Source organism: Diceros bicornis, chromosome 17 (assembly GCF_020826845.1).
Source record: "Diceros bicornis minor isolate mBicDic1 chromosome 17, mDicBic1.mat.cur, whole genome shotgun sequence".
NCBI classification, from domain to species: Eukaryota; Metazoa; Chordata; class Mammalia; order Perissodactyla; family Rhinocerotidae; genus Diceros; species Diceros bicornis.
In genome coordinates, this window is record NC_080756.1 from 55,844,951 (window position 1) to 55,869,058 (window position 24,108).

A 24,108-nucleotide genomic window follows, 5' to 3' on the forward strand; every position below is an offset into this window, starting at 1 on the left:
CACCTGCTCTCAATGCTGCTGAAGGCATTGGAATCTGTTTGCCTTTAATCTGTCTCCTGAGGGGCTGGGAAAGCCTTATAGCTTTTTGTAAGACCAAGAAGGAAGGTGCCATGCCTGCCATCCTGTCGGGCTGATGTGGGCTTGGCAGGAGTTGAGAGCAGAGGTTGCCCCCTCCGGCTGACAGGGCCTGCTCACCTGGAACACACACTGCTGGCACGTCTGCTCCACAATAATCATCTCCTGTCGTACTTCTGATCGTCTGAGATGGCACAGGCATCATTCAGCCTCCATCACTGCCTTGGGCTGCCCTGTTAAATGCCAACCTTGCATTTGAGGGCTAGGTACCTTATTCTGGAAGCCTCGTCTACTGTGATCCTGACTTCTTCCTGCTGTGCTTCTGTGCTTCCTTCAGATGAAAATTCCCCTTTCAGGTCTGGTGACAGTCCGAGCCTGAATGATATGTATACCTGACATGGATTGAACGCCACCTGGCTTGAAGATAAGGGAAAGGATAAGACAACCTCCAGGGAATCTATTGGCCTGCAGATTATAGGGCATATGGTGTCTTTCTAAAACTATTTTAACATCAAAGGGTAATATACATATAGAAAGGTGTACATACAATAAATATACAGCTCACTGAGTTTTTGCAAACTGAACACACACATACAACCAGTACCCAGATCAAGGAAAGACATTATGAGCACCCCAGAAGTCCCCCCACCCTCATCCTGTCCCCTTCTAGTCACTACCTCCTTAAGGCTAACTGCTGTCTGGACTTCTAGCATGGTTATTTTGTTTTTGAACTTTATATAAATAGAATAATACAGTGTATATTCTCTTGTGTCTGGCTTCCTTTGTTCAACGTTATGTTTGTGAGATATGTCCATATTGTTGTGTGTTCTTGTAATTTGTTTATTCTCATTGCTGTATAGTATTCCATTGGGCAAATGTATCAAAACATATTTATCTGTTCTATTGCTTATACCCATTTGGGTAGTTTCCAGTTTGAGGCCATTATAAATAATGCTGCTGCGAACATTCTTGTATGTGTCTTTTGGTGCACACATCCCCGTCTCTGTTGCGCAGATGCGTAGGAGTAGAGTCACTGAGTCATAGAGGATGCCCGTGCTCAGCTCTAGCAGATACTGCCAAGCAGTTTTTTCCAGAGTGGCTCAACCGGATATATGAGCATCTGGTTTCTTCACATTTGGAAAAATGTGGAGAAATTCCAACACTTGGTATTGTCCCTCTTCTTCGTTTTTGCCATTCTCATGAGTGTGCTGAGGTGTTGCGTTGTGATTTCGTTTGCCTTTCCCTGATGATTTGATGATTAGGGAAGCTGAGCTCCTTTTCATATGCTTATTGGTCACTTGGGTATCTTTCTTTATGAAGTGTCCCCTAAATCTTTTGCCTATTTTTCTATTGATTTTTCTGCCTAATTCTTATTGATGAGTAGAAGTTCTTTACGTATTCCAGATACAAGTCCATCATTGAACATGTCTCTGCAAATATGTTTCACATTCTGTGGCCTGCCTTTTCATTAGTGTCTTTTGATGAACAGAAGGTCTTCATTTTAATGTAGTAGATCACGTCGATTTTCAGAATAATAGCATCTACAACAGTTAACATTTATTGCTTGCCTACTGTGTCCTCGTAGACCTTGCTCATTTAACTTTCACATTAAGATATTTTCAAATGGAAAAAATGAAGCTTAGAGAAGCTGAGAGACTTTCCCAAGTTAGGAAACAGCAGAGGCCAGATTCATGCCCAGCTCTTCCCACTCTAGGACCCGTGTCCTGTGATCTCTGTTACACCACAGAGGATACCAACTAATATGCCATGGACCTTGTCCAGTCCTCAGGTGTCTTTTGTTTGGGTTGTACATTTTTTTTTCAGCTGAATTAGTTGCCAACATTTAAAAATTAAGAGAAATACAGATTTCCAGATTTTTTTTTTTTGTGAGGAAGGCCAGCCCTGAGCTAACATCCACGCCAATCCTCCTCTTTTTGCTGAGGAAGCCTGACGCTGGGCTAACATTTGTGCCCATCTTCCTCCACTTTATATGGGACGTCCCCACAGCACGGCCCGACAAGCAGGGCGTTGGTGCGCACCTGGGATCCAAACCCGGGCCACCAGCAGCGGAGCGCGCTTAACTGCTATGCCCTGGGGCCGGCTCCCCAGATTTCCAGCTTTTTGGGGGAAAATTGTAGGATCTGACAATACTGGTCCCGTTTTCCCACATCACCCTGGGCTGCTGAAGCTACTGCTCCCCAAAGATGGACCTGACCCTCTGGTTTTCCACTGGAGATGCTGTGGTTGGTCATGCCTGGCCTGCCTCAGTCATTTGTTTCCTGCCTGGCTCCTGTGGGCATCTGAATTTTCAACTCTTCTATATTGTTTTCCTTGAATGACATAATTGATTATTTTTCCTTCTTTGCTCCATCTGTTCTTACCTTAATGCATTCTGACCAGGGTCCCTTCCTCCCTTTTCCAGGTCCACCTCTCTGACCAGCAGCATTTTTATGGGTAAACAGAGAAGTCAACTGTTTATGTGGGGCAGTTAGAAGAGTTCTTCAAAATATTCTACCCCAGGGGCCGGCCCGGTGCCGCAGCGGTTAAGTTTGCACTCTCCGCTTTGGCAGCTCAGGGTTCGCAGGTTCGGGTCCTGGGTGTGGACCGACACACCGCTTGTCAAGCCATGCTGTGGCGGCATCCCATATAAAGTAGAGGAAGCTGGGCACAGATGTTAGCTCAGGGCTAATCTTCCTCACAAAAAAGAAAAAAAAAATCCTACCCCGTCCTTTAAGAGGTGCAGGCATTGTATCTCCATAAAGCTTCTGTTGGAATGCAAATGTTTTCCTGGAAGAAGTGGCAAAGTACCCCAGTAAGGTTAATTTATCAGATAGGCTCCTTAAGCATAAGCCTAGGAGGCAGTGGGAGAAAAGATTTAGAGATTGTGTGGGTTAAGAGAGTGGTTAGGGAAATCTTATGTCTCTGAATGGCTGAATGCCTCAGATGGCATGCTGTGGTGGTACAGCTTCAGAGCTGGAAAACAGCATGAGAACATGGCAGGGGATGGGGTAGGGATGGGTAGCTATATGTGGTCCTTCTCCAACTCAGCAAATTTGCCCCAGGCATATCCCCTGCCTGACCATTTTCTTTCCTTCTCTAAATCCCTCCTAGGAGTCAGTATAATGTGGAGGCTAAGAGCTGGAATCTCAAGTTAGATGCACTGGATTTGAATCTTGTCTCTGCTTCTTACTGGCTGTGTCACCTTGGGTGTTAATCTTTTTGTACATCAGTTCTTCATTTATAATTTGAGTATAATAACATACTACCTCATAGAGTTGTGAGGACTAAAAAATAAAATAATATTTGTAATCTTGGAGCACAGCTTGGCAAATAATTAGCCCTCAATAAACATCACTTCCTACTGCTGCTGTGGTTATACTGGCAAGAGCACTAGACATGGTGGGGTCAGATGACAAGAGATCAAATTCTGGCCCTGCCATGCAATAGCCATGTGACCTTGGACAAGTTTATTTATCCAAGGAGTTTTCTCACCTGGACAAGACATTGTGAGAAAACTTTGGACAAGACGTTGTGAGAATTATAAGTGAGGTTAAACAAAACAATGGAGATGAAAGCACATCTTGTCTCTCTCCTGCGTTCTCTCTCCCTTCTCTACTTCCTGTGATGGGTAGTGTGGACTGGTGGAGAGAGTAAGATGAGCGCCCATGAAAAGACAACTAACGTTATCACATGGTAATGGAAAATAAGAACTGTAGTGATGGCGCTTCTTTCATTCCCAATATTGGTAATTCGTGTTTTGTCTTTTTCTTGATCAATCTGACTAAACATTTGTCAATTTTATTGACTCTTTCAAACAACCAGCTTTTGGTTCCGTTGACTTTCTCTACTGTTTTTCAGTTTTCAATTTCATTGATTTTCTGCTCTCTTCTTTATTATTTCTTTCCTTCTGCTTACTTTGAATTGAATTTATGTTCTATGGCCCTTTGGAGGCCTAAAATTCACTTTAATAACTAAGATAGTTTTTGGCTTCTAAAGAATGAATTTTATCCCCCTTGGGGGCAATATTGCATATAATATTTGGGGTTGACTTTTTTTTGTTTCCATACTTTAAGGTTGTCACTCCATTATCTTCTGGCTTCCAAGAAATTGGCTGTAAATCTTACCTTTGTTGATTTGTATATAGTATCTTCCCTTCTTCATTTTCCCCTCTCCCCACCACACCTCCCCAGCTTAATTGAAGATTTTCTTTTTCTATCTTCGTTTTTCAGAAGTTTGATTACAATGTGTCTGGGTACGTGGGTTTTTATTTTTGTTTTTTTATTTATTCTACTTGGGGTTCTCTGGAGTTCTTGGATATATGTTTTTCTGTTTTTGATTAATTTTGGAAAATTTTTGGCCAAATCTGTTCAAATATTTCTTCTGTCCTGTTTCTCTTAATCCTTCTGGGACTTCATTTACGTGTATAATAGACCCTTTGATATTGTCCTACAGCTCTTAATTGCTAGATTCTTTTTTCTTCTTTACTCTTTTTTCCCTCTGTGTCTTAGTTTGGATATTTATTGAATAAAATATTCAAGTTTATTAAGTCTTTCCTAAGCTTTGTTCAATCTCCTGCTAAGGAACTCTAATGATGACATTTTTCATATCTGATATCATTTGTTATTATTTTTTTCTGGCATTTCCATTTTCCATTTTTGTATTTCTGTTTCTTTCTGGAAATTCCCAATTTTCTCATGCACGTTGTCTATCTTTTGCATTAGATTCTTCCTTAACATATTAATTATGATTATATTAAAGTCGCTGTCTGATAATTCTGGCATCTAGATCAACTTTGGTTTTGTTGATTTCCTTGTTTCTTGGTAGTGGGGTTTTTGTTTCTTATGTATCAAGATTTTTTATTGAATTCTGGACATTGTGTATGAAAGGACAGTAGAAACTGAGGTAAATGGTGTTTACACCTGGAAATGGAATTATGCCTCTTCTGCAAGGCCAGTAGTGAGGTGGGTGGGGTCAGTCTAGTCAGAGGTTGAGCTGGGTTTGGATTTTGTTGTTGCTAGAGTCACCTTCAATGTACCACTGATTTCACATTCTTTCCGCAGTGGATGCTATCACCATATGCTTTGTGTGGGCCCTGGAGTGCTGAAAATTTGTCCTCATTGTTCCCTTTCTACCTCCAGTTCTCAGTGGTTCTTTGCCATAGCGGGGTCTCTCTCCTGTCCCTCCCCCAGCAGCAGACTGCTGATCATTGTTACTTGGTGCTTAAGGCTTTTGATTTGAATGAAAGATGGTCTTGGGAGATGGGTGGGCTTTCATGCCTGTGTGCAACTAAGGGGGCTCTCTCCGGTTTCCTGCCTTGCCCGTTATCCTCCTCATGAGTATCAACTGGTGATCGTTGAATAGGATCTTGTAAATGAATGCAAACTCCTCTTCTGTCTGGAGCTCCCAGTTATTCTAATCGGTCATGCTAACCTACACTCAGCCTTCCAGAATTGTAAAAATGCTAGCTATTTTTTCTTACTCTCTTTTATGGTGACTGCATTTTCCTCCCATGCTCTGCCAGATCTGAAACTGTTTGTGCATCCCATCTTTCCTTGGAGGGGCTTGTCATTTTCTTTTTTTTTTTTTAATTCTGTTCACCTGGTTATCTTGCAACCTCCTATTTCTCCTGGGTTCAAGAGAAGTTTTGAGTCCACAGATTATCCAGATTTCTCTTGTTGTTAAGATGGAAGCTCTTCTTTCTTGCAGTTGTCTACATCCTAAGTGGGAGCAGCACCTCTGGAAGTGGATAGATTCTCTTCACCATTCTCCTTACTCCTTAGTCCTTCCATCGAAGAGTGGGCTGAGCTCCCATTTCCCTCCTATGTTTTATATCAGAGGTTCTTGAGAAATAAAATATACTGCTCCTTTGTGGATTGTATTTTTCTCATCAGGTGTCCATAACCAATATTTGTTTAAGGAAAAATCCCCTTTTAGAGGTTTAGTGTGATAATTTGCTAACTTTATGAACTGGAGATCAAAAAGACATGGCTTGGGAAATGTTTTTTAGAAGAAATTATTTTTTATTATAAAAGTAATTCATTAACAAAGTAGAGAGTTTAAAAATGCAGAAAGATAAAAAATAAAGAAATAAAAATCACCCATATTCCCATCAGCTAAAGAAACCACTACTAATTTTATTGAATTTCTTCTAGTCATTTTTCTATGATTATATTTATGTTAGTTTGTATACGTAAGTATACATGCTCAAGTATATAATTTGTGTTTTGTTTAAATAAGCTAGTTCCAAAAAAGTGTGTTTTTCTGTGAGTTGAGTCCTGTGGCACTCATGAAAAGATGATGTGTTATTCACGTTTCTCTGGTAAAGATGGCAAAATTTATGGTATAATTTCAGTTTGCTGTGAGGGCTGGATTCCTTCTCACAGCTATTGCACACGAGCAGCCAGGACAGGTGTATATATGTGAGTCCAGTGGAATGTAATCCATTTCAGAAAAGACCAGTTGTAGATTCCTTGTGCTGAGGTCACTCTTTCCCCGTGTAACTTCCATCCCTTTTCAATTATGCTGACCCATTGTCAGGCTTAGAACAAATAGAAATGAGGAAAGTATATGATGTTTTTAATATGTATTATATTTTCTTTCTTTTCCAGGAAGTATTTTGGAGAAAAAATTGGACTGTATTTTGCCTGGCTGGGATTATATACATCATTCCTCATCCCATCTTCTGTGATTGGGGTGATAGTGTTTCTTTATGGATGTGCAACAATCGAAGAAGATATTCCTAGGTAAGATGATTTTAAAGAAAAAGGCTCAATTTCCGTATGTTCCATCAATTTCCATATGGAGTTTCATCCCAGTTGCAAGTACATTTCACATGCCTCCTTCCAAAGTCCTCACTCTATCCTTCTCCTTCCCTTACCACACATGTAACTTCCCTCCAGAGACAGATCTTGGAGCTACAGATTCTGGGGATGACTTCAGATTCTGGGAGCTACAGATTCTGGGCATGGCCCGCTTCCTTTCCTAGGCAAGCTCTTCTCCGGGGCCAGGGTCTGATGTGGGCAGGTGGATAATACCTGATGAAAAAAATCATGTCTAAGACATGCTTTTTTCCCTCAACTTCATGACTTTATTCTCTGGTTTCCCATAAGACCCAACACGGGAAGTGTTGAGTGACATCGGGCAGAGATCACGTTTTTATATGGTCAGATGCTGTTGGTATAAAATGCTGTGAGGCTGTCTGTAGAAGCAGGTAGCTGTGGAACTGAGAAAAGCTCAGCCTCTGGTTCAGGAAGTCAGAAACGCAGGAAGTGACAGGACCCCTGGTGCGGCTCTTGGAGAGCAAGAGATGGAACAAAGGATGATCTTTATGAGGAAGAGAGAGCCTACAAAGAAAATAAGCACTTAAAAATAGCATCCTTTAGGACTGACAGTGATATATATTAGCTATGTGATTGGACAGTTCACTCTTGAGTTTGACTTTCCTTGGCTGTAAGATGGTAATGGTAACATCTACCTTATGGTGGTGGAGTGAGAATTAAAGGAGACATTGTTTGGCACGTAGCAGAGTATTAATAAATAATTGTTGAATGAATTAATGTGTGTGGAAATAGAGTACAAGAGGCAAAAGAGACACTTAGCCGATATATAGAATTTAAATCTCTTGCCAACTTCAAAACTGTCCTTGAAAACTGAAGCATGGTTAGTCTATTTTAATACTCTTTTGATGGCAAGTGATAGAACTGCAACTTGAACTAGCTTAAGCAAAGAAAGGGAATTTATTATAAGGGTTCTGGGATGTCTCATAGAACCCAATGGCGGGCATGTGGCTAGCCTAAGGAACAATGGAAACAGGGACTCCTATTTATGTCCCGTCTCTGATTCTGTTATTTGTTTTACTACAGATTTCCTCCGTTGGGTGTAAACATTGCTGTTAATAGCTCATGGGTGTTATATCTTAGAGTTTATACTTGATTGTCCCCAAGTGAAAAAGTCCTATTGGCTCATTTTGGCTTAGATGGAGGCCCTAGGGCAACCAGTTGCAGCTGTGGGGCAGGATCACACTGTACCTTTGTACACTATAACACACTGTAACTTTGAAGATGTTCCCTCAACAGCTGGATGGATGAGGACACCGGGCAGACTTATGGGTGTCCACTACAGTTGGGGATAGCAATGGGAAAAGTAATAGCCACCCTGAAGAAAAGGCCGGGAGCTGTGCTCTTTTGAGGAAAGTGTATCCACCAGTGGTAGGAACCAGGTGGCTTTTCTTGTCACTATGTCAACCTACAGAAATGGTCTCGCAAATTAGAGAAACTGGAGATGGTGTTGTCAATAGTTAGAATAAAGCTGGATAACTTGGTGTAGGTGACAAGGGTTTAGATGTTTTTGTATGTGAAACTCCGGTATTATCTGTCCAGTGTTCTTGACTGGGAGTTCTGGGACCTTCAGCACAGTAGATATGTTGTGGGGTTCTGCCTTCCCCAGGCCGTCTAGTATGAGGGAAGAGCTAATACTTACCTAATACCTACCTTGTGCCAGGCATGGTGCTAGGTGGTTTTTACATACTAGTTTCTTTGATCCTGTAGAGATCAACATTATAAACTCAATAAGATAGTTATTATTATTTTCACCTAACAGAGATGGAGAATTGATGCTAAGTGACATCATAGAACTTGTCCAATTTCTACAACTAATAATTGTCAGGGTTGGGCTTTGACCTCTGTTGCTTTCTGCTCCAAAGTCTCTGCTTTTTCCAATATACTGTGAAATCTTCCAAAGGGCTCATATCCTCCTTGGCAACCCAGTAGCTTCAACTGGCCTTTCCTAGTGCATTCTCAGAAAATACAGCTCCTGTCATTTCCTCGGCCAGTTGTGATCCCTAGAGAGCTGGGCCTCAGGTTGATCAAAACTGGAAAACTCCATACTGTGCACAGAGAACTAATGCCAGTGTAGTGGGTGATGCGTCAGTGTGCTGGTTTACATCAGGACTTAGAATTTGTGTCCTGGTTCCCCACATGGGAATACAGGTGACAATGACCACTGCAGCTGGAAATGACCGTGGTCTACACATACTGCAACAATAAACATCTATGCACGTGCACGCACACTCATATATGTGCAGGTATATATGCATGTAAAATGCAATCATTATCATTGCAGATGTATCATATCGTCCGAGTGTGTGATGTTTTACGAACTATGGATAGCAACCCATTAGTGGATTGTGGAATCAATTTACTAGTCTCTGAATTCCAATACTGAATCTAAACAAATTCATACTCTTTCAGGATCCATGTCTATTAACCACTCCTAAGCGTGATTAAAAACTTGCACTGTTCCTGGGATTATTTCAGAGGTTTCCAATTTTGGCATTAAGCCTGGAATTTACTACCTATGCACGGTTTTTTAAAAACTTTTTATTTTGAAAACAGTATAGATGTACAGGAAGTTGCAAAGATAGTACAGAGGGGCCCAGTGTACTTGTCATCCAGTTTCCCTCAATGGGTATTTCATATACAACTATAGTACAACATCAAAACCAGAAAATTTACATCATGTGGAACTTTAAATGGTACCTTTTATCGCTAATAACTTTGATATGTGACATACAAGTATTACTTGTAAGTAATAATTCCATATGTGCGTGATACATCTATAGAGCTTTCCTCTACTTACCAAGGGATTGGTTCCATTTGTTAGGCATTTGCTTACATGAGTAGGAAAGACTGGAGCATTAAAAACAAAAAAGCTGATTAATCTAAACCATATTGAAAAAAATTGGTTACTTTAGGTCTGAGACCTTAATAGCAGATGTTCTGTCTGAATATCCTGAATAACTGCCTGGTTGCACCTTCTCCCTTTGTGCTAGCCCAGCCTTGTGTCACCTAACTTGTGACCAATGAGTCATTCATTAAGAACACCATTTTGTTTGGGGTGTTGCTTCAACTGATTGTCAGGCCATTTATCAGCAGTCTTACGCTTTCTAGAGAAAATGAGAGATTGAAGAAATACACCATTAGATTTGTATCCATAGTTATTTCTAACTAGAAATCTGTGGATTATGCAGCTAGCGAATAACCCACGCATGATTTCAATTCTAGGTGAGCTCCCCTCATCTTTCAACTTGTCTAGAGGTAGCCTCTCTCAGAGAATACAAAGTCATTTTAATGTCATTCTGAGGCTGAATTTCTCCAGAATTTTGTTCAAATTGCTAGCATTGAAAAAACAAGCGAACAAACAAAACCAACCAACAAAACAAAAAACACCTCAATACATATAAAGCATTCTGAGTTCAAATTTAAACGATTTGGGGGTATCCATGCCACAATGGCTGCCATTTTGTACAAATGATTGGTAGTAGACTGCACTCTAATTTAAAAACCAACAATTTACACAGCACTAATGTTTACAAGTGCTTTGTACCAACCCGGTTGCTAATACTTTTTTCATTCTTGACCTTTTAGCATTTACTAGGTTCACTTAGGATTAGCTTGACAGGATTATCCCTCCCCGCAGTCCATGTGTAAAAAAGCCCCTGAACAACAAAATGACATCCCTAACACACACCTTTGAAGGACAGCATTGAGAACTCGCATGTTCTCAAACATCAAAGCACAGCTCTTTGCCAGAATTTATACAGATCAACAATTTTCTGTTTGAATCTGTTTTCTAAGAGGATACTCTCTTCCCTGAAAGTAGCAACTCCTTCTCAACTACACAGTGAACACTTGTCTGACCCAGAAGACTTAAAATAAACCTTGCTCTCTGGTTACCAATAAGAACATGCCCAGGGGAAACTAGCATGGCTGAACTTATTATTAAGTATTACTATTTAATCTTGTTGATGTGAATGAGTCACTGCTATTGACACTTGCCAATGGAGAGCTTAGCAGCGAGTCAGTAGAGGAACTAGGATTTATCCTCAGAGACCTAGAGTTTCCATTCTCTCACACAGAAGGCCTTTCCCTTTTGGACTTAAAAGCTCATTAAATACAAGCCTGAAAGCTGGGACGTGCACACAGTGATGGCCCTCAGTAAAACCCTTCAACTTCTTTATGAAAGGGAACTAGACCCAGGCATCCCTTAACTTCCGGGTTTCATCTAAGCACGTGCTTTAGCACACAGGGTACCAGCTTCCTCACCCAGGTCAGCCATGCTCTGTAGCACCCTCTGCTGCCTCTTTCTCGAGAAGACACAGCTGTGCTTTTCAGCATAGGATCCCCTGCTTCCCCATCACTGTGTTTCCAGCTGCTCCATGAGAACAGCCAGTGCTTCATTTCCATGAAATCTTGCGTTCTCCACCCTTTCCCCCAAAACCATGAGCTTAACCATCTACCCCTTCACCAGCGGGAATATTACACACCAGAATGTTGAGTTCATTCATTTTTCCTACCAATATATAGTGTGGAGAGATACTGCGGAAGCCAGTTAGGGCTGGTAGTTCTTTGGTTTTTATTTGCAAACACTCATATAAGCCTAAATTTTTTGGATCCAGCTAGTAACCTGGATGGATGAATGGAATTTGAAATATATTATTTAGTCCATTAAATAGAAATATATTGAGAATAGGTTAGAATATAGGGATGGTTTTGTGACTCATGCTTCTGTCTCTAAGAATCATAGTATCTAGACTTGGGAAGAATTAACCTTATTTTTTCCTTCTCCCTAATCTTATTTCACAGTTATGATAATTCTTATTAGGTTGAGGTAGTTAATCCCTATTCTACAACTGGTCATGCAGCTGATGCACTTAGAAAAGGGCTTCCAACTCACATCTGACTCTATTCTTCACATGGCTTCTTCTTCTAGAAGTAAGAGCTTGTGTTGGTCCAGCTACACACTCGTGTTTGTTTCTCCTTGTGACCAATCTTACACATTTGTGAGACAGCCAGTAGAGTTTAACAAGACTGCCTGTACTTGAATGATGATGATAAAATCTAACTTCAGATGGGTGATTTATTCATCATTATTGATATTCTCAATATATTTCTATTTTATGAATCAACCTCATAGACTTAACACATTTTGAAGGGACTTTATAAGGCATCATTCAGTGTACAACATCTCTGACATATGGTCACTAATTTTCTGTTGGGACGCTTCTAGTGACAATGGGTTCCATACTCAGAAGGTGGCCCTTCCATCTTTTTTTTGCACAAAATACAAGAATAACACTCTCAAGGTGAAGAATCCTATTCCTGCTTCTTTACGACACCTCACTTACGGAGTTGATAAACTCAGCTGTGGATTCAGAAGTGGGAGATGTTTTGGGGGTCATTTGCTTAGCGTGGGTCCTGCTTGAGCTTCCCCTGACCCAGAAGTCTATGTCTACTGCAGCAAAGAGATGTGTGACCAGCAGAACGCCTTCACCATGTGTCCCCTGTGTGACAAGTCCTGTGATTACTGGAACCTCAGCTCAGCCTGTGGTACGGCACGGGCCAGCCACCTGTTTGACAACCCTGCCACGGTCTTCTTCTCCATCTTCATGGCTCTGTGGGGTAAGTGGTCATCATGAGGCTTGCTTATGTGAGTGGTACGTTTAAGTGGGTTTAGTGACCAAGCTCTAAAGCCCATATCCTTTGGTTCCTTTAGTATTTAGTCCTTCTATTTCAAGAAGTATTTTAGGGACAATAGATTTCTCTCCTTTACTCTCATATATGTGAATGGAACTGGGAATATCCTACATGGCTTTATATATTTTTTGAAAAGATACAGTAATGTTAATCTTATGTTAATCTCATGTATGATTTATTCAAAATTTGAACCAATGCATGTTTTGAAAAACCCTAGCACACCTGTAAGACGAGTAAAGTCATAGGTATCATCCAACATAACACTCAGAGTGGTGGGGTGACTGCCATGGTCACAGAGTTAGCTGGTGGTAAATGTGGGTTCAAACCTGGTCTCCTGACTCCAGGTTCAGTACAATTTCCAGGACACCATGAGTGTAGGCTGTAGACATCTTACTTAATGACAGAGTGGTGTTTTCAATATTCCCACTGAAGGGATTTGTGAAGGAAAGAACAAGTAGTCCCTTCATTTTCCTCCTCCTCCCTTACCCCCAGAGTATCAGGGTAATAAACTTTCTCTGGGCCACAGCCATCTCACTAAATGCACGCATACACACACACACACACACACACACACACACACACACACACTGCTATTCTCACAAACTGGAATAACCTGGAACAACAACCCCGTGGTAACTGAACATTTCCAAGAAGACACACCCATGTGTATTAAAAAAAAAGGACCAAGACAACATGTTTCAGCCCATCTTGAGTAGCCACCTGCTTTTTACTTATCACTGGATGTGAAGGCTCTTAGCTTTCCAACTGGATCACAGACAGGCAGGGCCGAGATCTTGATGCAGAGGCTTCTTGATTTATCACTGACTCCGTGGGGCCTGGAGGACATGCCAGGATGGGGCCGTGAGTCACACATCCCTGAAAGTGTGAGGAGGAGAGAGGGAGACTTCTGGTCTCAGCAATGCTGGGAGAACTGGACACAACCTTCCTCCATTCCCTGTAGGGACCTCTACTTGGATGGAGATAGAACCAGACTGGAAAGATTTTCATATTACTAGGCCACCAAGGAAAATTTCCAGGGGATACTCTCTTCTCTATTCTTAGGAAGAATAGTCACTGCCCAGGGGCACATGGACAGTGGTCAGCCCATGAAATTAGGGAGGGAGTAGGGGAAATGGCACTTGTGACCATATAGCTCTGGAATTGTTCTCAGGATGGGTCAGTAGAACAGACTGAAGTTGAAGCTTGTTGCCTGGGAAGTCATGGGCAGTTCTGTCTCCTCTTCAAGGAAGGGCATCTTGTAATTACCCCCAAATCCAGTTGAACTGATTTGGAACCTGGAATACACATCAAATACAATTTGATATATTGCAACCCTAATTCCCATTAAGCTGTCTTGCAGATATTACCATCACTGAGTAGCAGAAGCTTAGTAATGCTGGGTCCATGATCCCTTAAGAACTTTCCTGGGATGCATATTCCTTGTTGCAGAGAAACTTGGTTTTCAATTGTACTTTCCCACTTTCAAGTCCCAACAACTGCCTCTTCTCTTTCCTCGATAGCTGTGATGAACAGATCTCAGAACCCCTTCTGAGATGGCAGTGATTAACTACCCCCACCCCTGACTCCTCTCTCTTCCTCTCATGTAGCCGTGCAACGAAAGTAAAAGTGGTGGGATTGTGTCAGAGCTTCCTGGTTTAGGACAGGGTTTGGTTTTGTTTTTTTAACAGACTTGCTGTGTTTTTTGTGATCGTGTATTTGGTTATGGCAGCCAAGAGCCCCTGGGCATGACTGCCTACAAATTACAATTAAAAATGATAGTAATGCCTCTCATTACCATGATTATTATGATCAGTGGTGCTGTGCTGGGTGGGCCTGGGCCAGGGCCCAAGCCTGCCAGGAATAAGGGTAGGAAGAAGAAGTGGTTCTCCTCAGAGAGACTCAGGCTGTTGGTAGAGCAGGAGTGGGGGTTGCTGAGAGAGGGGCTGCATGGAGGATACTGGTCAGCAAGACCTGGGTCTGTTGGAGTCTTCAGATCCAGCTCCCCTGTGGTTCTGGCCTCAAACTCCAGGGAACTTCGGAAGGAGAGTGAAGCCCTATTGAAAAGGGAAGTGAAAGGACAGGGTTTCTGAATTCTTTTCTGACTAGAGGCTAGGGACACTGATTTAGGCATCAGGCAGACCTAAATGTTTGTCTCAATTCTGCCCCTTACCAGCTGTAGATGCCATAGCAAGTCAATGTGAATCGAGCCCTGTGTCACTAAAGTCAATGCTCTTAACCGAGGTGCCATATAACCTGGCACATGGTTCTTAACCTTGGAGCATCATTGTCCTCGGATGTAAAAAGGGTGAAGTAATACCTACCCCATAGTGTTCTTGTGACAAGTGAGTGAGATATGTGTGCAAAGCACTTAGCATGGTGTCTGACACATAATGTGCACGAGGAAGTGTGAGCTGCTCTTCATTGTTATGATGGTTCTCCCTTGTCCTCCTGACTCCTCTTCAATGACTCTTGCCTCTCTCATCTGTTCCCACAGTCTGACTTCTCTCCTTCATGGAGACCACAGTTGGGAAGCACTCCAGGCCCTGCTGTATGCAGAGCCCTTCTCAGGCACTGAAAGAGTGGAGGAAGAGGAGGGACGTCCCCCTTATTCTCAGACCATCCCAGGCCAATGCTGGTGTTGGGAGGTCAGGATGTACTCACATGGAAAAGCCTTAAATCCAAGGGAGAAAACATACAAATCAGTGCACTGTAATGTAGCATCAACTAAAACAAATGTAGCTGTAAGTAACTGCACATTCAACCAGTCTGTAGGTGTTTGTTGTGCTCAATTCTGTGCTGTGCCCAAGGTAGACAGAGGCAGCTAAAGTGGAGGAAGACTTTGCCTTCCTGTTACTACCACACTGCAGACCTGAATGGCAGCCAACAGTCCAGCTAGCAAAGAGAATCCAGGCTCTTACCAGGGGTGGTGTGGAGGTGTAGGGGTGGCATCAGGGAGTGTCACGTCTCTTCCCTTTCCAGGGCACCAGGTCCTAAGGACAGTAGGAGTGCAGAGGAGAGGGTGCCCGTGAGCCTGAGCTTATGGAAGAGATGGGACTCGAGCTGGTCAGGAAAGGATGAGGGTAGCATAAGAGAGGGGGCCAGTTTGCACAAGTTGGAGATGAAGAGGACAGTGAGGAAGTGAAGTCAGCGGCAATGCAGATGTGAGATGTGAGTTGACAAATGGTGAGAATAGATTTAGACAGATGAGTCTGGCTAGATAAATGAAGTCCCAATATCCAGAGAGAACTTAGACAGTAAGAAGTCATTGAAAATTTAGGCAGGGGGGTGTTGGCATCCTCCTCTCCCCAACACTTCTTCATTGCCCAGATCTCATTGTTCTTCAAGACTCATCTCAGATGTCTTCTCTAGCAACTAGCACTCCCTCTTCTACATGCCCACAGCTTTTTAGCTGTGTCATTCTTAAGGCCCTGGTCACTTTATGCCTTGTATTGTGATTATTTACAATCTCTCCTCATAGACTGTAAACAACTAGAGAGCAAAATCCACATCAGATTCACCTAATCTCCCTCTTGATGTCTAGAACAGAATTTTGTATGTTGCAGTTACCTTAGTCAGGCCTAGTTTTTTTGCAGGACTAGAAATTCATTCAGGCTTGCTCAAATAACAGGAGATGTATTGTAAGAAAGCAAGAAGCAAGTTCATGGATGCAGGAAATGAAATATAGCCAGCCTCTGGGGAACTGGAGCTGGAGGAGCTATCAGAAACCATAGCCCTTTCTCCTTTCAAGGGCTGCATGGTTTGTCCCATTTCTGCCTCTCTTTGTATCTCTTAGTTTCAGTTTTCAAAAAAGAGGATCTGATTGGTCCATCAGCAGGCTCTGGATTAGATGTTTAATCCTGGTATAACAAGACAAGGCTGTAGAGTAGAGGGTGTTAGTTCTTTCTGGAGCATGTTGGGCTGGCCCTTCAAGGGGCTGTGGTTAGGGCATTCAAACTGACCAATGTGTAGGTATGGTAGGCATTCAACAAATATTTGCTAAACAAATGGAAGAAAGAATGAATATCACTTAAGGGAGATTAGTCTATCAGCTACGTGCAGGATGGGTTGGAAGGCTGAGACTCTGGAGTCAGGAAGAACTCTTAGGAGACTGCTACATAACCTCAGAAAGATAATTAGGGCCCAGAAAAAGGAAGTGGTGCTGGGAACAGAAAGAAATATGGGAAAAAATGTGAGAGTGCTGAGGAAGGTGCAGGAAGAAAGAATATGTGTATAGGGAAGATGAGGCTTGTCAAAAAGGACTACAAACTGTTCCATTCTTATTTTTTTCATTCTTCCATCCTTCCTTCATTTCTTGAGATCAGGGTTTACTCTCTTCTCAAAACCTAGGGGGCCAGTCCAGTGGTGTAGCAGTTAAGTTCGTGCATTCTGCTTCAGCAGCCCGGGGTTCGCCAGTTTGGATCCTGGGCATGGACCTACTCACCACTCAGCAAGCCATGCCGAGGCAGTGTCCCACATAGAAGAACTCGAAGGACCTACAACTAGGATATACAACTATGTACTGGGGCTTTGGGGAGAAAAAAAGTAAAAGAGGGAGATTGGCAACAGTGTTAGCTCAGGGCCAATTTTCCTCAAAAACAAAAACAAAAAAATACCAAGCCTAGAAGTGGGGAAAAGTGTGTGTGTGTCTCTCTCTCTTTAAATATATCTGTTGGGCCTTCAGGGATGTGGACTATTTTGAGCAATTCTAGCTAGAAGTAGGAGGAAGGGAATAAATGCCTTAAGGAAAGTCCTTAAAATTTGAAATCTACAAGTTTCTCCTTCATTGGTGAACCCAAAGGGTACTCAAAATCCACTCTTCAAAATTAATAGAAATTTTTCTTTCTTTTTAAGCTACTATGTTTCTAGAAAACTGGAAGAGATTACAGATGCGACTGGGCTACTTCTGGGACCTGACTGGTATAGAAGAGGAAGAAGTGAGTTCTCTTGTGTACTTCTTTTGGTCTTTGCTTTGCTTTGCCCCTGGAAATAGATTGTCTTGAGTGAGATAACCACTTATGTTTGCTATCCCATTAGCCGATCACTGGCTGAGTCTCACTGTGGCTGCTTTTCTAGCTTGGCTCCATGGACTAAATCATGGTTGATGTGCACTGATGCCAAGAGTTCAAATCTCCTCTCTTCTCTTGAACTGTAAGACATTAGACCTGATGGGTAGCCAGATGTCCTAGTGACCCTTTCTGGGAAAAAAGATGGCATAAGAGGCAAGGCTTGTGGTAGTCTTGAGATTTAACTCAATATTCTTCTACCTCTCACCTCAGTGGTGCTAGTGAACATGAAGCCAGAGAATAGGAATTGCTCCCATGTGACCCAGAGCATGGATATGTCAGAATGCCTCTCTGAGCCTAATGAGGGTCAAGGGAGAGGCACGAGTGCCAGAGGCCAGTTGCCTTTGATGTCTGTGGATGAAGAAAGAACCACTAAACCACTACAGTGTAAGCCAGTACAGCATTAGTGAAACTGGAGAATGAGCTAAGGAAAGAGAGTAGGTTCTTCTAGAGTCTAGTTTTATGGACAGATGATGTTTAAAGGATGAAAGCAAATCAGCCTTCCCTCTGGGCTCTTTTGAGTGCTAGAGCCACAGTCTTGATGGAGGCAAGTTGACGATGAGTAGCGTGTGCATGGTTGCTCACAGTTATCTCTTCCCATGTGCTACCATTGACTGAACAGCAAGTGCGTATATCGGATTGGTGCTCCCAATATTGTGGACCTCGTCAAAGAGGTGCCGGGGTTAGTGTCTAGAAGGATCAGGAGGCACTTCTAGTGCCTGAATACCCATTTGCAAAGGCTGGCCACAAGCATTATGGTGGCTACATGGAGAGCAGGCCTTTTCTGTACTTTCCTACAGTAATTACTGTGCCTTGCTAGGGTGTTATGGCCCCGATGTTTTATGACCAAGAAAGTTAAATTCCCAATTTAGTCTTGTTCTCAAGCCTATGTGGCTCCCCATGTCGGTGGTGTAACATCACTTCTCCTTAATGCTCTAATTAGTCAGCTTGCCTTTGAGCTGGTGGGCATTCCATTGCCATGTATTGAGTACATGTGCTTGCTCTATTCCAGTCCTCTGCATTGAGTATATGCCTGGAGACTAACAGCGTCATGGATTCCGTGGCAAATGAGAGAATGTACATATGAATTCTGCCTTCATAGGGGATACAAATCAGTTAGGAAGATAAGCAGCAGAATAATAAAGGCAATCATATTTCTTGGGGGAAAATGCCCAAACTAGTGCTTCCAGTAGAAAGAGCTGTAGAAAGTGGATGGTGTGGGCGATCTAGTTGAGACATCTTTGTCCTATTGGCTCCATTTGATTCTGGGGAGAGAGAGTGAAGAAGGAAGGAAGAAGAAGAGAAGAGAAGGGAAGGGAAGGGAAGAAAAGGGAAACCAAGGGAAGGGAAGAGAGCTGTGGCTGGGTATGGTGAGATGGGTACAGCTCCTACTCATAATGCAAGGCCTAGGATATTTCCAAAGAAGAGAAGAAACATCCTGGCATCCAAGCTCGCATGGGGCCAGAGACAAGCTAAGCGTGTCTGCTAAGTAGAGTTGAGGAAGCCAGCAAGTCTCTCTGTTAGAGAGGAAGTATAAACACACTCACACGGAGAAAAGCATCAGTGATGACTCAATGCCCTTGAAATCTCAGTCTCAGGCCCTGGCAGGAGTGGGATTGTAACCCATTTTTTTTTTCCTGTAGCCAGGTTTCCTGTTTTCTGTTTAACTCAATGAGCCATGGTAACTTCATGGGAGGTACTTGATTTGAGGAACTCATGTGCAGGCTGAGAGTGGCCTGGCCAAGACTGGGTTTACTCATAGCACAAGGAGACATTCCTGATGGGCTCTCTGTGTGAGGTTCCTGCAAGGCTGGTCAGTTCTACAGCATGGTTCATGTGCCCCGTGTGTGCAAGCCCAGGGCCAAGCATGGTTGAGAGCAAGGGAAGAGAGCCTTGTCTTTTCCCTTAATGTATTTATATTTTGGGCTAGGATATCAAACACTTAAAATTCAGTTCAATCTGTACATATGCATTAAGGACCTACTATGTAGCAGGTTTTGGTATGGAATATGGAACTACCTCAGGCATAGTCTCTGATTTCCAAAGGGTCACATTCCTCTCTGGTGCTGTCTGGCCTGTAAATATTTAGAATACAGTAGTGTTCTGGCTAACATAGAAAGAAGAAATGCTTAAAAAAAATTAGCGTTTTAAAGACTGGTTGAATTTCCATGGGCAGCAAAGGGAAGAACAGGGGCCCATAGGGAGGAAACAGCGAGCAGAAGCCTCAGTCTGGAGACGCCGGAGGTGTGGGTCAGAACGGGTGAGGTGTCTGGGAAGTCTAGCTGGCTACAGGGAGCAGGGGTTGAGATGCAGTGGGGACCAAAACAGCAAATATAGGCTGGTGGCCATGTCAGGGGGTGCTGATTACTGGTCTGTGTCTCCTGTAGGTCATGAGAAAGCATAGAGGGCAGGAAAGGTAGGTATTTGTGACTTGTATGAGTGTCCTAGGACTTATATGAAGTGTTCTGGGCAGGTTTAACCTACATTCACATGAGGAGCAAGAGGATGGAAGACATTACTTGGGTGCTGGGGAGACGGGGGCAGTGGTCCTTGAAGGCCATGATTAGAAGTTTTCTTTTCTTTTTTTTTTCTTTTTTTGATGAGGAAGATTGGCCCTGAGCTAACAACATCCATGCCCATCTGCCTCTATTTTGTGTGTGCGATGCCACCACAGCATGGCTTGATGAGCGGTGCATAGGTCTGCACCCGGGATCCTGCGAACCCTGGGCAGGATGCATGAACTTAACCACTACACCACTGGGCTGCCTCAGAAGTTTTTCTATTTTAACCAGACACCATCTCCCGCTATCAAGAATATCAGGAATGCTCCCATGGCCAGCTGTCTGTAACCCTAAGACATTATTCTTCCCTGCGGTCTTCACTAGGAGACACTTACTTCTTCAGGGGAAAGGAGAGTGCTAGCTCACACATAGACTGAAGCCCATTCACCCTTTGTTCCTCCCACCTGGGGTGTCCCCAACATGCAGTCCACTCCAGGAGGGGTGGAATAAGCAGGGGGGCCCAAGTCCAGATTGTAAACCAGGAGAAGGGCAAGGAGACTGGAGACTGCATTCTTGCTGGGACAGGGAAGGAAGTGAAGAACCAAACCAAGAGCCAACCTCCTGGGTCAGTGCAGCCCCTGCCTAAGGGCCCTTCCAGTGGAATCAGCTGGGACACTGCTGAGGGACTATTGAAAGACTCCTTTGGATACTGTTTGTGCTTGTTGAAGGAAGGCCTGCCAGACCTCAAGAGTCTTTTGCTCTGGAGTGGGATAATCTTCAGCTCAGTGGGCCTCTCTTGCCTGATTAGCTTCTGTCAGGCCCCAGGTATTCCTGGGACCTCTTAGATCTCCATCTCTCTGCCATCCCTTGTCTAACACATCAAGCTTTAGATATCCTTAACAGCTTCCCATCACATAAGAAGCAAAATCCTCTGCCTACCTTCCTGACCTCAGCACATGTCATTCTCCTCCTTGCTCAGACCTTTCGGCCACATAGGCCTCCCTTCCCTCCCAGGTTCATTCCAGTCTTTGCATTGGCTATTCCCTCTGCTTAGAATGCTCCAGTCTCTGCATGGCTTATTCTTTCTTGGCTTTTTCATCCCAACCAAACACATTACCCTCCTCAGATTGGCCTTCCTTAAATCTTTATTCTGAAGCAGCCATCCTGATTTATATCTTCTGTTGTTCTTATCCTCATCTGCTAGTTTCTTTCTTTTTTTTTTTTTTTTGTGAGGAGATCAGCCCTGTGCTAACATCTGCCAATCCTCCTCTTTTTTTGCTGAGGAGGACTGGCCGTGGGCTAACATCCGTGCCCATCTTCCTCCACTTTATATGGGATGCCATCACAGCATAGCTTGTCAAGCAGTGCGTCGGTGCATGCCGGGGATACTAACCGGCGAACCCCGGGCTGCCGCAGTGGAGTGCCCGCACCTAACCGCATGCGCCACTGGGCCGGCCCTCTCATCTGCTAGTTTCTTTTGTGTTTGTTTGCTTACTGTCACCTTCTTCTGCTTGAAGATAAGCTCCATGAGAGGAGGGACCTTGTACTGTAGTCTCAGAGCCTGAAAAAGAGCTCAGAGTACAGTAGGTGCTCGATAACCCTTTGTCGAATGGATCTCTGGATTTACCTCTTTAGATCAGCAAATGCTGGTCCTGAACTGGCCTGGGTCCTTCTTTCAGACCAACTCCTGAAGAGACCAACCCAGTGGAAGTAGCTTTGAGAAATATTTCCCAGAGTGTTGGTGGGAGGAGTTATGTATTTGTGATGACTTGGCATCAGGCCACTTATCCAGGGAAGCCATGTTTGGGGAACATCAGGAATAAGGATGACATGCCCATGGCTGAGTGTGTTGGAGCAACCCTCACAATGCCTAGATTCTGCTTTGTCCAGGAGCTCAGTTGTCCAGTTCCCAGACTTTGAGGAATTCTGTAACCTCACCCGACCTTCTTGGCTGCAAACAGGGAGATCTTTGTCTGACCTGCTTCAGCTGGAATGTAGAGCAGCCTAAGACTCTGCTTTGAGAGTCTCGGTCTCCTGTCTATGTGCCAAGAACACTCTGCTTGTTCTACACAGAGGAGGGCGTCTGAACTGGGGCCCAGTGTGGGGTGAGGTGGGCCTCAGCCATGACTAGAGGGATGTGGAGACACTCCATAGCATGTCTCTGGAAAGCCAGGGGGGTTCAGGAGCACTCCAAGAGATCTCCCTGCCACTCAGTTGGGAAGGTTCCTCAGCCCCTTGGCAGGATATGAAAGGGTAGAAGCTCCTCCAGCTTGAAGGGTTTTAGAACCCACATTACGGTACTCACCAAAAAGATACTGTTGTTGTTTTTGAATTAAAATCTTTCATTGGAATAATATAGAAGGAACACAACCAAATTTCAGAGGCCATGGCGGAAAACGTCAAACCACATTGCTCAAAGTATTCCTGCAGGACATTAATTGTTGGAGGCAAAAGGAGTTTTGTGGGAAATAATGAGTTAAGAAAATTAAGCAAATGTCTTTCTCGTAGAACTTTTCAGAGCTTTTAATATGCTCATTCTGACTCTCAGGTGATAGATTGTGTGATATTTTCCAATCTTTTAGACCCTGGAATCCTTTTTTAGCTAAAACTCTCTTGGCACACGTACTAGGAAATGCTGTATTGGAGAATGGATGAAGGTGAGAGACAAAATCAAGTGAACTTCACAAGCATGTAAAGATTTCTGGATGCTCCATATGGTGCTGATTACTGCAAGAAACACAAAATAATACAGACCAGGTAGCAAATCTTTGTATTAGGATAAAAAGACTGTCACATGCAAAACAGCTAGGAAATAATAAAAGAAAAATACATAATCAGGAGCTATGTGTGGTATAAGCTATAAAACTCTAGGATATCCGAGAGAGAGGACACCCCACCAGGTAGGTTGCAGCAGTCAGAAGGCCTCCTGGAAGAGGTGGGACTGATGCATCCTTGGAAATTGGGTGATGATGGAGGGCCTTAAAAGCACTTGATAGCATCACCTCCTGTTGTATTGGTTGTGTTTATTAGTAAAGTGCGTGGTTTCTTCTCTCCAACATCGTGGCATGTCTTGGGAAAGCCCCAGACAGGTCAGGAGCCTAGCTTGTTGCCTTTTGGAATCTGGGACTTATGAGCAGCAATTAGGAAATGTGTGTTGCCTGAGTCCATTGTGAGCCAGCACCTGAATCCCTGCATAGGAGTTATCAGTAAATGATGTAGGAACATGAAGTCCCTACATCTGTAGATATTTGTCCTTGGAAGCTGCAGGGAAGACTTGCCAATGAGGCCAGGTGTACACTGTTAAATTCTCTTTGAAGTAAGTCATGCATCTTCCTGGTCAGCATCTGCATTGATTTGACCATGGTCTTCTTGATTAGTTGGGTGCTCTTTTCCATGCCTGGTGACTCACTATTCAGGTTTGTATTTCTGAATGGCCCAGTGATGACCTATGAACATTAGTGTACTTGCCAATAAGTTATTCACCTAGGCTGTATGGGAAAGAGGTCCAGGCAAGTGAGTGTTAAGATTCCCTATGGCCACCTTTAACTTTGATGTTTATCGGTCGCCATTTTATCTTGCAGAATAAAGGAGTAGGGAAGAAGTTTTGTCATTGCTCTAACTCCCAGCTGTTGGGCACATCTGTTTCTCCAGCTGGGATTTGGCTCATTGAAACTTCAAGTTTGAGGTCTGAGGGTAGTTGGCGGTATGACCAGATGCATCCCTCTGCCTTTGGTCAAACGCTGTGCAAAGCATGTGGCTTCTCTTTGTATCAGCTGCCCAGTTAATGTGTGCTCTCTCCTTTCTCAACACTGGCGCCATCCCCAGGAACGTGCCCAGGTTTGGTTTTCAGTGTGGTAACAAGTGTTGAGTGTTTCCCCTCTCTCCCCTAGATTGTGTTCCTGGTCTAGACTCCTTGTGATTGTGTGTGGTGTGGCA

General features: G+C 43.4%; 1 protein-coding gene across 1 annotated transcript in view; it reads left to right on the top strand.

Annotated features, from left to right (window-relative positions):
• ANO2 (anoctamin 2) overlaps positions 1-24,108 on the top strand; it is a 323,597-nt gene that overhangs the window by 138,445 nt on the left and 161,044 nt on the right. The window contains exons 10-13 of the mRNA XM_058559006.1: positions 6,684-6,818; positions 12,373-12,533; positions 17,460-17,542; positions 23,998-24,009. Of these exons, the coding sequence (XP_058414989.1) occupies positions 6,684-6,818; positions 12,373-12,533; positions 17,460-17,542; positions 23,998-24,009 (391 nt within the window). The remainder of the gene's footprint in view (positions 1-6,683; positions 6,819-12,372; positions 12,534-17,459; positions 17,543-23,997; positions 24,010-24,108) is intronic.